The sequence below is a fragment of the Rosa chinensis genome, chromosome 7 (assembly GCF_002994745.2).
Source record: "Rosa chinensis cultivar Old Blush chromosome 7, RchiOBHm-V2, whole genome shotgun sequence".
In the NCBI taxonomy this organism is placed as follows: domain Eukaryota; kingdom Viridiplantae; phylum Streptophyta; class Magnoliopsida; order Rosales; family Rosaceae; genus Rosa; species Rosa chinensis.
In genome coordinates, this window is record NC_037094.1 from 15,164,784 (window position 1) to 15,177,586 (window position 12,803).

General features: G+C 47.3%; 1 protein-coding gene across 1 annotated transcript; it reads left to right on the forward strand.

Moving 5' to 3' along the window:
* The first annotated feature begins 9,739 nt into the window (after positions 1 to 9,739).
* LOC112177468 lies at positions 9,740 to 11,935 on the forward strand. The gene is made up of 2 exons (XM_024315758.1): positions 9,740 to 9,929; positions 10,290 to 11,935. The coding sequence occupies exons 1-2, from the start codon at positions 9,740 to 9,742 to the stop codon at positions 11,933 to 11,935; spliced, it is 1,836 nt and encodes a 611-aa protein (XP_024171526.1).
* Positions 11,936 to 12,803: the final 868 nt, after the last annotated feature.

Here is a 12,803-nt window from a genome sequence, read left to right on the forward strand (position 1 = left end):
TGATGTGTAGATCGAGCTCAAGGAGGAATTAGTAGGATGGTCGTCATATCCGCAATTCAGTGAGTGGACATTTGTTTTTAAATTAGGGGATGAAATTTGCACACCCCCTTTTACATTCTACACACCCTTTACTTTTTTTTAATATTTCTTATCATTTCACAAAATTTCTCTTCCAAAAGTACCCTTATCTCTCTCCATCCACAGAACCCCAAAGGCAACCTCCCTCTCTCCGGTGAGTACAACCCCAAAGACTTCGTCCACTCCCTCGGGTGCCCCAGATGACGACTCTCGTCAAGGCAGATGCCCCCGTTGACCAAACCATTGCCGCCCTTTCCGTTTACATGGAGCCCCGCGACGCCATCATCGACGGCGGCAATGAGTGGTATGAGAGCACCGAGTGCTGCATCCACGAGGCCTCCACCAAGGGCTTCCTCTACCTTAGCATGGGAGTCTCTTGCTATGACGAGGGTGCCCGCCACTGCCCCAGTCTCATGCCTGGCGGGTTTCACCGGGCGTATTCCAACAGACGTGTTAAAGAACATCGATGGACTTGAGTGGATTGAATGAGGGAGAGGGTAGGATGACTACAACCACTCACAATTTGACATCTGCCATTTATAAAATAGAAAAATAAAAAAATTTATGTTGTTCAAAGTTCAAATCCCAGACAGAGAAGATGACTTTCATTCAACATCTAACACATACAAATCCAAGCCTCTTCTCTTCCAAACTGGGTTTCCTTCTGCCATCAGTTTCAGGTCAAAATCCAAGGCCTTCTTCAACAGCTCCTCGCCTATTAGGTCGTCCGCTCCTCGACTCCGGTCACCACCCAAAGTTTCTTCGCCGTTGGTGCCTGCTCTGCGCTGAAGCTAGTGTTCGATCTTGGCCTTCTTTCTTCCTTTCTGGTTCGGATTGAGTTTGGATAGCGCGCAATTGGGGATTTTCCTTAGGCTTTGAGAAGGAAGAAGAAGACTGGAGGAAGAGAAGGGATTGGGTGTTGGATTGAAGGAGATCGAGGAGAGGGCTGCAGGAAGAGTCACTCCATTCAAATGGAGCCGAAAAAAAAACGTGTTGGGCTCTCAGAAAGCCACGTTAGCCATGGTTAGAGTAGCTGACCAGGGCTGGTCAGCGAAGTTTCTTCTGGAGGGAGGGAGAGAGAGAGAGAGATAGAGAGGAGGGTAGTTTTGGAGTGAAATGATAAGAAATATTAAAAAAAAAGCAAAGGGTGTGTAGAATGTAAAAGGAGGTGTGCAAATTTCACCCCCCTTAAATTATTATGCATGCAATATTATTTTCCGAATACTAATTCATCGTACTGATTTTACTATTTTATAAATAATTTAACGAGATTTCTTGAATTATGCTTTCGATAGCCTATTGATAATTTTTGAGTATTTAAGTATGGTTAAATTATTGAAGTTTCATTAAGCATGATTTCTACGATTTATTGATGACTTACGAAATTGTTATAGATTTTCCTTTCTGAAAGCTTTATTCATAAATTGAATTATTTTTGAAGAAAGAAGAAATTTTATTACTAAGTACGATTAAGGTTGTACATGAGGGCATCCAGTATAAGGTCTGGAGCAGTACAAACCATTCAAATTGTATCTCGGACTCGAAACTAAGAGCAGCCAATCTATGAGCTACAATATTGGCCTGTCTAGGAGCAAAAGTAAGATATAACTTAGTGCTCAAATTGAGGAGATTTCGGACATCAGCGACTAAGGCTCTGACTGGTGACAGATCACAATCCAAAGTGTTGATGGCTTGCAAAGCCATTAGACAATCACTTTCTATTACTGAGTTCGTGAACTGCATGGCTTGCAGTAACTCCAGACCCTTCTTCATAGCCAAGAGTTCAACATGTAACGGAGAACTAACAAAATTCATACGACAAGAGAAAGCAGCAAGGAAGTTACCATGGGCATCACGAAGTACACCTCATGTACCCCCAAATTGCTCATTAGGTAGAAAAGCTCCATCAACATTCTATTTCAATGTGTCGCCTGAGGGAGCTATCCAGCGTTTGCTATCTTTCTGTTGAACTAGTATGGCAGTGATACGAGATTTATTAACCTGTAAATACTCCTCATGCCATGCCATAGCTGAAGCCACCAACCCCGAGCTAGTTTGAGATCGGTTTTTCCAAAGCTTCTCATTACTATTCTTCCAAAAACTCCATAGCAGAACCAGTAACTTATCAAACAAGTTAGTAGCTAGATTGGTTACTCGATCCAGCAACCACTCTCTCCATAATAGTGATGAAGAAGAAAAAGAAAATGGAGCGGCGCCCAAAACATCCTTAGCAATATGACAATCTAGAAATAAATGCTCAAGGGTTTCCACTGATTTGGAGCAAACATAACAATTAAGGTCACCAGAATAACCTTTTGAGGTCAGTGCAGTTCTAGTAGGAAGAAGATTATGAGCAGCACTCCATCCAAAAATAGCCACTTTATTGGGAACATTTGCTTTCCACAAGGCTTTCCAAAGTGGTGCATAAGGATCACCAGTGGAAGCTGAGGCAAAGACATTGCCAATTGAGAAATCAGGGGCAATTGTATAAGCTGATTTGACTGAAAAGAATCCACGTCTATCAAGTTTCCAAGCAACTTTATCAACCCCCACACTTCTACTTAAAGGGATGGACATAACCTGAAAAGCAATGTCAGGAGGACAACAAGCATGTACTGCAGGGATATTCCAAGAGCAATCTTGCACATTAATTAATCAAATCATAAACCAATTCAAAAACAGTATCAGGCGGTTTCTCAAGAGAGTGAGCCGGTACATTGGGTATCCAATCATTCTCCCAAATCTTCACAGAGGTACCATCCCCAATTCTCCAGAATAACCCTGCTTGTAAGACCGGTCTAGCATCCATAATACTTCTCCAAGAATATGAAGGTCTGTCACCCATGTTAGCTATAGCAAAAGAACCCCATGGGTGGTAAATAACTTTGAAAACCCGAGCAACAAGGGAGTCTGTATTTGAGAGAAGTCTCCAGCCTTGTTTGGCTAACATGGCTAGATTATGAGCATGAAGATGCTTAAAACCTAAGCCTCCAGCCTCCTTAGGAATACACATTCTTTCCCAAGACCTCCAATGAATCTTTTTATGTTCATCTATGCTTCCCCAAAAGAATTGGGAACAGAATTGTTGAAGATCATCACAAAGAGACTTAGGTAATAAATAATAGTTCATGACATAATTGGGTAGAGTTTGAGCCACTACTTTTATTAATAGCTCCTTACTACGTACACTGAAGATCTTGGAACGCCAACTGATTAATTTCTTGGTAAGTCTTTCCTTCAGGTAAGGGAAGATAGCAGTCTTATTGTGCCCTACATGAATAGGTAATCCCAAATACAGACCATGTTCTTTCACACAAGTCACACCAAGAATCGAGGAAAGCTGAGTTCTAACCTGTAGGCTAACATTACCACTGAAAACAACGCTGGACTTTTGCAGATTAATCATCTGCCCCAAAGCTCGAGCATAGATGGAAAGCAAATTCTTGAAAGCTTGGCACTCTCGAACAGAAGCCTCTCCAAAGAGGAAACTATCATAAGCAAACAACAAGTGGTCAATTACTGGAGCAGTAGGTGCCATTAATAGACCTTTAATAGTACCATTATGTCTCGAGGAAGAGATAAGTGATGATAGACCTTCCGCACATAGAATAAAGAGATAAGGTGATCCTAATACCTCGAGTTGGCAATACAAAGCCCGTTGGGGTGCCATTTATAAGGACAAGGTAACTGACAGATTTAATAGTAGCTAGAACAGCATCCACCTATTCTCGACAGAAACCAAGTTTGAGTAGAACTGCTTCCACATACTGCCATTCAAGTCTACAATAATCTTTGGAGATGTCAAGCTTGAGGGAGAAGAAACCATCAGCTTGCCTATGAAGCTTCTTTATGAAGTGTGATACCTCCGTAGCCACTAAGGTATTGTCCAAGATAAGTCTCCCATGAACAAAGGCACTCTGTAAAGGAGAAACAATCTGAGGAAGAAATCTCTTCAACCTGTTAGCCAAAATTTTAGAAGCAATCTTGTAAACAACATTGCATAATGCAATGGGCCTTAAATCAGAAGGTAACTGTGGCTCTTTAATTTTTGGAATGAGTGTCAAAAAAGTGAAGTTCGATTCCTGTGGAATCCTTCCTGTAAGCAAGTGTACATACCTCCACTATTATGGAGGATTTACTATGTCACCAAGCATATGTAACACCCTCTTTGGGGGCCCATAAGCTATAGTGGGACCCAACCGCGACTTACATCTCATACCTCGACACTCAAGCTACGTCACGGTAGTCGGAAGAGGTCAATACCTCACCGAGAAGCCACCTTCCTGGCCTTGCCAAGTTACCTCCATAATAAGCCTTTCTACACTAGAATAGTGGGTTTGCATCCCATATTGAAGAAAATGTAAATGAGAGGGATTCCTTTACCTATAAAAGGGACCCCTCCTCACACTTAGAACCCATCCCATTACAACTCATGTAATCCCCTTGGGCCGTAAGGCCCAACACATAGTTAAACATTTAAGTGGACGTAGTCTTTCGCTAAGGCGGGAGACGAACTACTATATATCTTGTGTCACATTCTCTCTCTCTCTCTCTCTTTGTACTTACATAGGCATTTACAAGCATAATTAGCTATAATGAGCCACGCTCATGCTACCACTAGCGGTACCAACTCCCGGCAAAGGAGTGACCTACAGAAACACAGCCAAACAGGCTATCGCCTGAGCTCCGGCTAGCCTCCAGATCAATGCTGACCCGCCGCCACGCTCCACACCAAGTTGGCGTAAGTAACTTCAGAAGCTGGGAACTGAAGCACATCAGTCCCACATCGAAAACATGGAGAAGATCAGTTCCCTTCTTAACTATAAAAGGTTCTCTCCTCTCTCCTCTCTTCTCATTGATTACGCAATTAATACTTACATGCTGTTACTTTGTCAACTTAAATACATTGACTAACTTAGGCATCAGAGAAGAGAAGACCGCCCATCGAGGTCTTCCTCTGACGCCCTCTGTATTTTACTTGACAGGTAGCGGGAACTCTGAGTATCATTGATAGCGGTCCGCCCATCGGACAAGCGTTAATAAATGTTGAGCCATCGCTGAACTTTAAACATCAACATTGGCGCCATCTGTGGGAATCCTTGAACAGAAGGCCATCCCACCACATCCACCATGACTAACGGTAGCGGGGGGATCAATCCACCAATCCCCACCCCACCAACCCCACGATCAACGTTAATCTAGTGGTTAACGTTAACTGTGCACTATTCAACACGCCGGTCAACCCCAGCGGGGAACCTTAGGCCAGTTGCCAGATCCAGCCAACTCAAACTACAGCGGAGGCTCAGCCGAGTGGCAGCTGCCCGCCGGTGCAGGACCTCGCTGCTATGTATGAGCTGGCACTAGCGGACCTTCACAAAGTGAATAGAAAACGCGAGCAGGAGCGCAGAGAAAAGGTCGAGGCCCAAAAGCAGGTGGCCACGCTAATGTCAAAATTTGACGAGCTGAAGAGGGCGCTGGAAGAAAAAGTCAACCCAGTACAAAGCGAGCAGTCGCGGAGCACCAAGCGCAGTCAGCCCATCACCGGTGGATTGGTACACGGACAAATCATACAGATGCAATTACCGTTGAACCCACCAGAGCTACGGGGAATGGGACCACCTGCTGAACCCAGACTAATATTGGAGCAGGAGGCGGAGTCTCAGCCGCATACCAACAGCTCAACAATCAGGGCTAGAACCGAGGGTAATATGCATGTCCCTATGCCAGAGCTGGTTCAACGGAGCATTCATAAGGGACCCGATGGAGACACAACCGCCATAATACTGGAGCGGATGCAACAATTAGAGCAGAGGCTAATCCGGGCCCAGGCAGGCGCCCCAGCACCAATAACAAATCCACTCTTTGCGTCCAGACCAGGACTACTCACCTCCAGGATCATGCATGCCATCCGCCCGGCACACGGAAAAACACCAAAGATGTCACATTACAGCGGCATGGTTGACCCCTTTGTCCATATGGACACCTTCAAAAAAGTCACCAATAACAAGGCTTCGATGACGCTACCCTTTGCCACTTGTTCAGTGAAACGCTGGATAGTGAGGCAATGAGTTGGTTTTTTGAATGTCCGCCAGGGTCTATCGACTCGTTCAATGCACTATCAAATGCCTTCCTCTCTCGGTTTATCCTGTTGGCTGCCGGACACCACAATACATCTCAGCTATTTAACCTCAAGCAGTGAACGGATGAGACATTGAAGGAGTTTGTCACCAGGTGGCGAGCGGCAACATCCCAGTGCCGCGATCTTGATAAAACAATGGCCCTCTTAGCTTTCAAGCAGGGACTCCTCAAAGGACCATTTCTCTATCACCTCAATTACAACAATCCAAGTGCCGCTTACGACCATGTCATGAGCGAGCCAGTCATCCATGCTGTACATACTAGGGAGTCTCAACTAGGTTTAGCACTAGCCCCTGAGCCCCATCGGTAATCCCAGGTACTACGCCATGGACCTGGATCACACCCCACCATGGCGGGCTTCACATAAGATGCCACCCCTGGCACCCAGGGCCCGGGGCAAGGCTAGCACAGCCCATCTATCTTTACAAGTACAAGACTGATATGGCATCAGAAGAACCTGTGTCCCACATCGAAGATAGGGGAGACTCCTTTCCCACGCTTGAATATAAAGATTATTGCACAACCACCTTGGACGGGTAAGAACTCCTTGATCCATGATTTATTCTACACAGCTATTAGTTACTCACTCAGGCATCGGAGAGGTATAGACCATCCGGTACGGTTTATTCCTCTAACGTTGTGTACTTGCTACAGGATTTAGGTGCTGATCGGTGCTCCAGGCGGTATAGCATTCTGTGTCAAATACCCAGAGAAAGCCACCAGAAACATTGGCGCGCTAGATAGGGGCTCCGATATGAGTGAGCCAGAAGTGACAGGTGAGGGGAGAAGTGTCGCCCGAGCACTTGTTTTCTCCCCGGGAACTTCATCAGCAGAGGTGCCGGCTGTTCAGGAGGAAGTCCATGGTCTCAGATCCTTGGACCCAATAGTCCCGGATCAGGTGACTCCGGTATCGGAGTTAGAGTCTATGCGAGCCGAGATCGCAGCCTTCAGGGAGCAGTCCAGGATCGATCGGGAACAACGAAGTACCGATAGGGAAACAAACCGCCTCACGCAACAGAGAATGCAGGATTTGGAAGATGAAAACACGGTGCTGGCCCGAGCACTAGACATGTGGCACCAGCACAACGAGGTACTTACTCAAGCCCTGGCTAGAGCATCCCAGCTAGCAGACCTGAATGCTGCCCCGATAACAAGAACTACCACCACCTCACCAGCACCTCCCACAGAGGGCAGCCAGAGGTTAATCCAGGTACCGGTAGACTTATTCCCGGAAAGCTTGAGGAATCTACCACCACCACCGTTACCACAGCCAGTTCACAGTATCACGCCGGTACCCGATACAAACACGGCATTACTCGTACAAATGAGCAACTCCTTGCATGCTCTGCAGGCAAGAGTACAGGCCACTGAAAATAGAGACACCTGGAGAGCTATGAACAGTTACGAGGACCGCCCGGGGCCTTTCACCCAACAGGTTAGGGGAGCCATTCGAGCGAATACATCGAAACCATTGAAAATTGACTATACGGGAGTTGGAGATCCCTACCAACATCTACAGGCTTTCTGATCGCAAACAAATGCCAAGGGATATACGGACGAAGTGTGTTGTAACATGTTCCAGGAAACTCTGTCAGGGGAGGCTTTAAGTTGGTTCTACGAACTGCCGGTCGGTTCTGTAGGGAATTTTAAGGAATTGGCTGACAAATTTGTCGCTCGATTCATCTTACGCACTGATGGGATACACACATCGAAGGGCCTACTGAAGGTCCAGCAGGGAGAAGATGAAACCCTGAAGTTTTTTGTAAATCGATGGCAAGCAGCTACAGCTAAGTGCCGGGACCTCAATAAGGAACTAGCTGAGCTGGCTTTCAAGAGGGGCCTCAGGAGAGGAGAATTTCTCTACGGGATCAACCATAATCCTCCAGCTAGCTACGACGAACTGATGGCCACCGCCATCAGACATGCTCAGGCCGAATTCGAAACATACGGAGACACGCCCAGACCAGAGCTAAAATTTTCCACACCGACTTCGAGGATAGGGGATGAGCCACGAAAGAGGGAGTGGGTCCACAATCATGATAGGTCACCCCATACCTCGAGCAAAAGAAGCAAAGAATCCTCGTCCAGGTCGAACAGTTACGGGAACACCCACCCTACTAGGGAGCAAAGGGCACAGCAGGGTCCAGGGACACCACCACCACCCCGGTATGAGGTGTTCACAATCCTGAACGCTTCATACGAGACTATATGGAATGAAAACAGGGATGAGATACCGGGACCACCCCCAAGGAAATTCCCGAAGAGCAAACTTACCCAGCAGGATACCGGAAAATTCTGCACTTACCACGAGGATGCAGGACACAATACCAACCTGTGTGTTGCTTTAAAAAATACCATCGAGTCCTTCATTCAGAGGGGCAAGCTCCAACGTTACCTACCTACTAAGGAGATAGGAGCGGTCGACGTATACGGCCAGATATTCACGATCCACGGTGGGGGTCCGAAGGAGTCGCTCCCCAAGGGGAAGAAAAGAAATTTTAGTTTCGGCCGTCCGGAAGTTTTCAACTTCCACCAAGCCCCGCAGCAAAACAATGGCACCAAGTGGACATCGGTGACATTCCTGCAGGAGGAGGAAGTCGATCTGAGGATGCCCCATGATGATCCCTTCCTAATCACACTCCAAATGGACCACTACATAATGTCCAGGGTGCTCATAGACACCGGGGCCTCGGTTAGCGTATTATTTCGCGATGCATACAAAGCTTTGAACATAGGAAGAGCCAAACTGTCACAGGATAATGAGCCCCTAATTAGTTTTTCAGGAGACATCGTCCAACCACTAGGATCAGATTACCCATCGATCACACTAGGTGAAAGTCCAAATTGTTCAACCATCAAGACAGAGTTCATCGTAGTGGACTGCGTCTCGTCCTATAATGCTATCCTGGGCCGACCGGCACTTTGGCATCTGAAAACCTTCATAGCAGGTCACATGTTGATGATGAAGGTACAGACCCCGGCCGGCACGGCAACGATCCGGGGTGATCAGTCCGCTGCAAGGGAATGTTATTCTCAAACGGTATCCCGCGGTAAGGGAAAGTATGAAATGTTGCACGTAGCTACTAACCCTCTGTTGGACAGGTACGAGGATCCCAGGGCCGATACCGACCTGGACGAAGAACGGCCCGGTGCAGTAGAAGACATTGAAGAGGTGGTGCTGTCAGAGCAGTTCCCAGACAGAACTGTTAGGATTGGTACAAAGTTGTCTCCGGTTGTCAGGGAAGGATTAATCTCGTTCCTCCACTCTAACACATCCGCGTTCGCTTGGTCCTATGAGGACATGCCTGGGATACCGCCAGAGGTAGCCACGCACAATCTTAGTATCGTTCCTTATTCAACACCGGTAAGACAAAAGCGGAGGGCCTTCACACACGATAAGTACCGGGCTATCCAGGTTGAGGTAAGGAAGTTGATCTCCATCAACTTTGTCAGGGAAGTAACATACCCCCGGTGGTTAGCCAACGTGGTAATGGTACCAAAGTAGTCCCCGGGAACATGGCGCATGTGTGTCGACTACACAAACCTCAATCGGGCATGCCCTAAAGATAGCTTCCCGCTCCCGCAAATTGATCAATTGATCGACTCCACCGCTGGGTACCGGTTACTCAGCTTCATGGATGCTTTTAACGGGTACAACAAGATTCGAATGAACCCGGTAGATGAGGAGCACACTGGCTTCACTACAGACAATGGTCTCTATTGCTACTAGGTCATGCCTTTCGGGTTAAAGAATGCAGGTGCCACCTATCAGCGCCTCGTCAACTCCATGTTTGAGGAAGTTATCGGTACTATCATGGAGGTATACGTGGACGACATGCTGGTAAAAAGTTTAACTCCGGAGGATCATGTAACCAACTTGTCAATCGTCTTCACCATTATATTGCGCAAAGGGATGCGGCTTAACCCACAGAAGTGCATCTTCGTGGTCGAGGCCGGAAAGTTTCTCGGATACATCATCAGCCACAGGGGAATTGAGGCAAATCCAGAGAAAGTGCAGGCTATAATAGACATGGTATCCCCAACCTACCGGAACGAGGTCTAATCTCTTGTAGGCAAGGTGGTCGCCCTGTCAAGATTCATCTCCAGGTTGACAGACAAGTGTACCCCTTTCTTCAAACTGCTAAAAACCCAACACGTCGAGGTGATAGCCTGGACAGCGGAGCACGAGGCTGCTTTCCTTGGCTTGAAGTCATATCTGTCACATGTACCTCTACTCTACAAACCTGTTCCCGGAGAAATGCTCTACGTATACCTGGCAGCATCGGCAACTGCTGTGAGCTCAGTCCTGATTAGGAAGGATTCCGATTGCGAGTACCCAGTGTACTACGCTGGAAAAGGTTACACTGGTGCAGAGTCCAAGTACCCGGACATTGAAAGAATAGCACTGGCCCTCCTAGTATCAGCCTGGAAGCTCAGACATTACTTCCAAGCACATTCTATTACCGTTTTCACTAATCACCCATTGAGGCAGGTTTTACAGAAACCAGAGACATCGGGCAGGTTAATTAAGTGGGCCATCGAGCTTGGGGAATTCGACATCAAGTACCTACCCCGGACAGCCATCAAAGGCCAGGCAGCGGCCGATTTTATTTCAGAATCAATCCCTTCCCATGACCCAAACAAGGAACCACCCGAACCGCTAGCCTCAGATCCACCTCCGCCAAGCACTTGGCGATTATACGTGGACGGATCATCCAACAAGAAAACTAGCGGAGCCGGCATCCTACTCATTAGCCCGGACGAACAAGTCTACGAGTACGCCCTCAAATTTTCCTTCAAAGCATCCAATAATACAGCAGAATACGAGGCACTCATAGCCGGTCTGCAGATCGCCCGGGAACTTGGGGTCCAACACCTCCATATCTTCAGTGATTCCCAGTTGGTCGTAAACCAGGTCAGCGGTAACTTCGAACCAAAGGAGCCCCACATGTCCTCCTACCAGGCCTTGGCCCGGGCTTTAGTTCAGAGGTTCACCTCCTACATTTTTACCCAAATACCGAGGGCAGAAAACGACAAGGCAGACGCTCTTGCTAAGCTCGCATCAACTTCTCCAAACCCTACCTATGGGACCACTAAAGTCGAAGTACTCGCGGGACCTAGCACTTCCAAAACGGTGTCAGAAATATTTTCGGTGGATCACAAACCTTCCTGGATGGACCCAATTTTGAAGTACATGGTTGATGGCCGAACACCGGATGATAAGGTCAAGGCCAGAAGACTGCAGCTAAGGTCAGCTCGATACACGATCATGAATGGCAAACTCTACAGAAGAGGACATTGCTTTCCCAACCTGAAGTGTGTGACACCGGAGGAAGGTCACAAAATAATGACGGACAATCACGCTGGTGTATGTGGTAACCATGCCGGAGCTCGATCTCTCGCACACAAGACCCTAAGGGCAGGATATTTCTGGCCAACCATGTCGGCCCTGGCTCAAACTATATCCAGTTCTTGCCACAAATGCCAAATGTACGCAAATATCCCACAAGCACCGCCCATCGCCCTTTCCATCCTCCTTGCACCGTGGCCGTTCTGTCAGTGGGGTTTGGACTTGATTGGTAAACTTCCCACGGTAGTGGGACAGTCCAAATACGCCATCGTTGCCTTGGACTACCAAACAAAGTGGGTAGAGGCAGAACCTCTCGTCGCCATCACCACTGAAAAAGTCAAGAACTTCCTATGGAATAACATCTACTGAAGGTTTGGAGTCCCGGATACCATAGTCACGGACAATGGTACCCAGTTTGACAATGATGAGTTGAGGGCTTACACACAGAACCTCGGCACTAAGATCCTCTATGCTTCCCCGGCTCACCCCCAGACAAACGGTCAGGTCGAAGCTATCAACAAGATAATCAAGAAAATACTGAAAAAGAAGCTTGATGAAGCCAAGGGTCTTTGGGCAGCTAAACTCCCGGAAGTGTTGTGGTCTATCAGAACCACGGCAACGGAGGCCACGGGCGAGACCCTTTTCTGCATGGCTTTTGGATCAGAGGCAGTACTCCCTATCGAAACACAAATCCAGAGTCCTCGGATCGAATACTTCGATGCGGGTACCAACTCAGATGGCCTACACCTCGATGCTGATTTACTCGAGGAACGAAGAGAAGTGGCGCATATGCATAACTTGGCAAACAAGCGGAGGATAGCTCGTTACTACGATGCCAAGGTACAGTCCCAGACATTAAAATTGGGGGACTGGGTCATGAAGCAAGTCTACCCAGAACCCCGGGGACTGGATCCATCCTGGACAGGGCCTTACGAGATCATTGAAGAGGTAGGTCCCGCAACTTTTTTCATCCGGGATATGAACGGGGTCGTCTCCAGGCATCCATGGAATACCCAGCGCCTGCGGTACTATTACAAGTAGCTCCGGGAGCATCTTGTCCTAGCTTTTGCTTTTTGGACATACAGCTATGACAAGCTACCCATCGGGTACTCATTCTGTATTTAACCACCGTGTGGTATTTCAATGGAAAAATGAATTATTCAGACCATTTCTAGCATTTTTTTTACCTACCCCGGACATTCCCGGACATAGCTATTGTCAGTTACTTTATTCTGGT

What these genes read in the sequence shown, in the direction of transcription:
- LOC112177468 (XM_024315758.1), top strand. Translation starts at nt 9,740, where the DNA reads ATGTGTGTCGACTACACAAACCTCAATCGGGCATGCCCTAAAGATAGC. An exon ending in TGGCTTCACTACAGACAATG is followed by an intron (nt 9,930 to 10,289) that starts GTCTCTATTGCT and finishes AATCTCTTGTAG; the next exon opens with GCAAGGTGGTCGCCCTGTCA.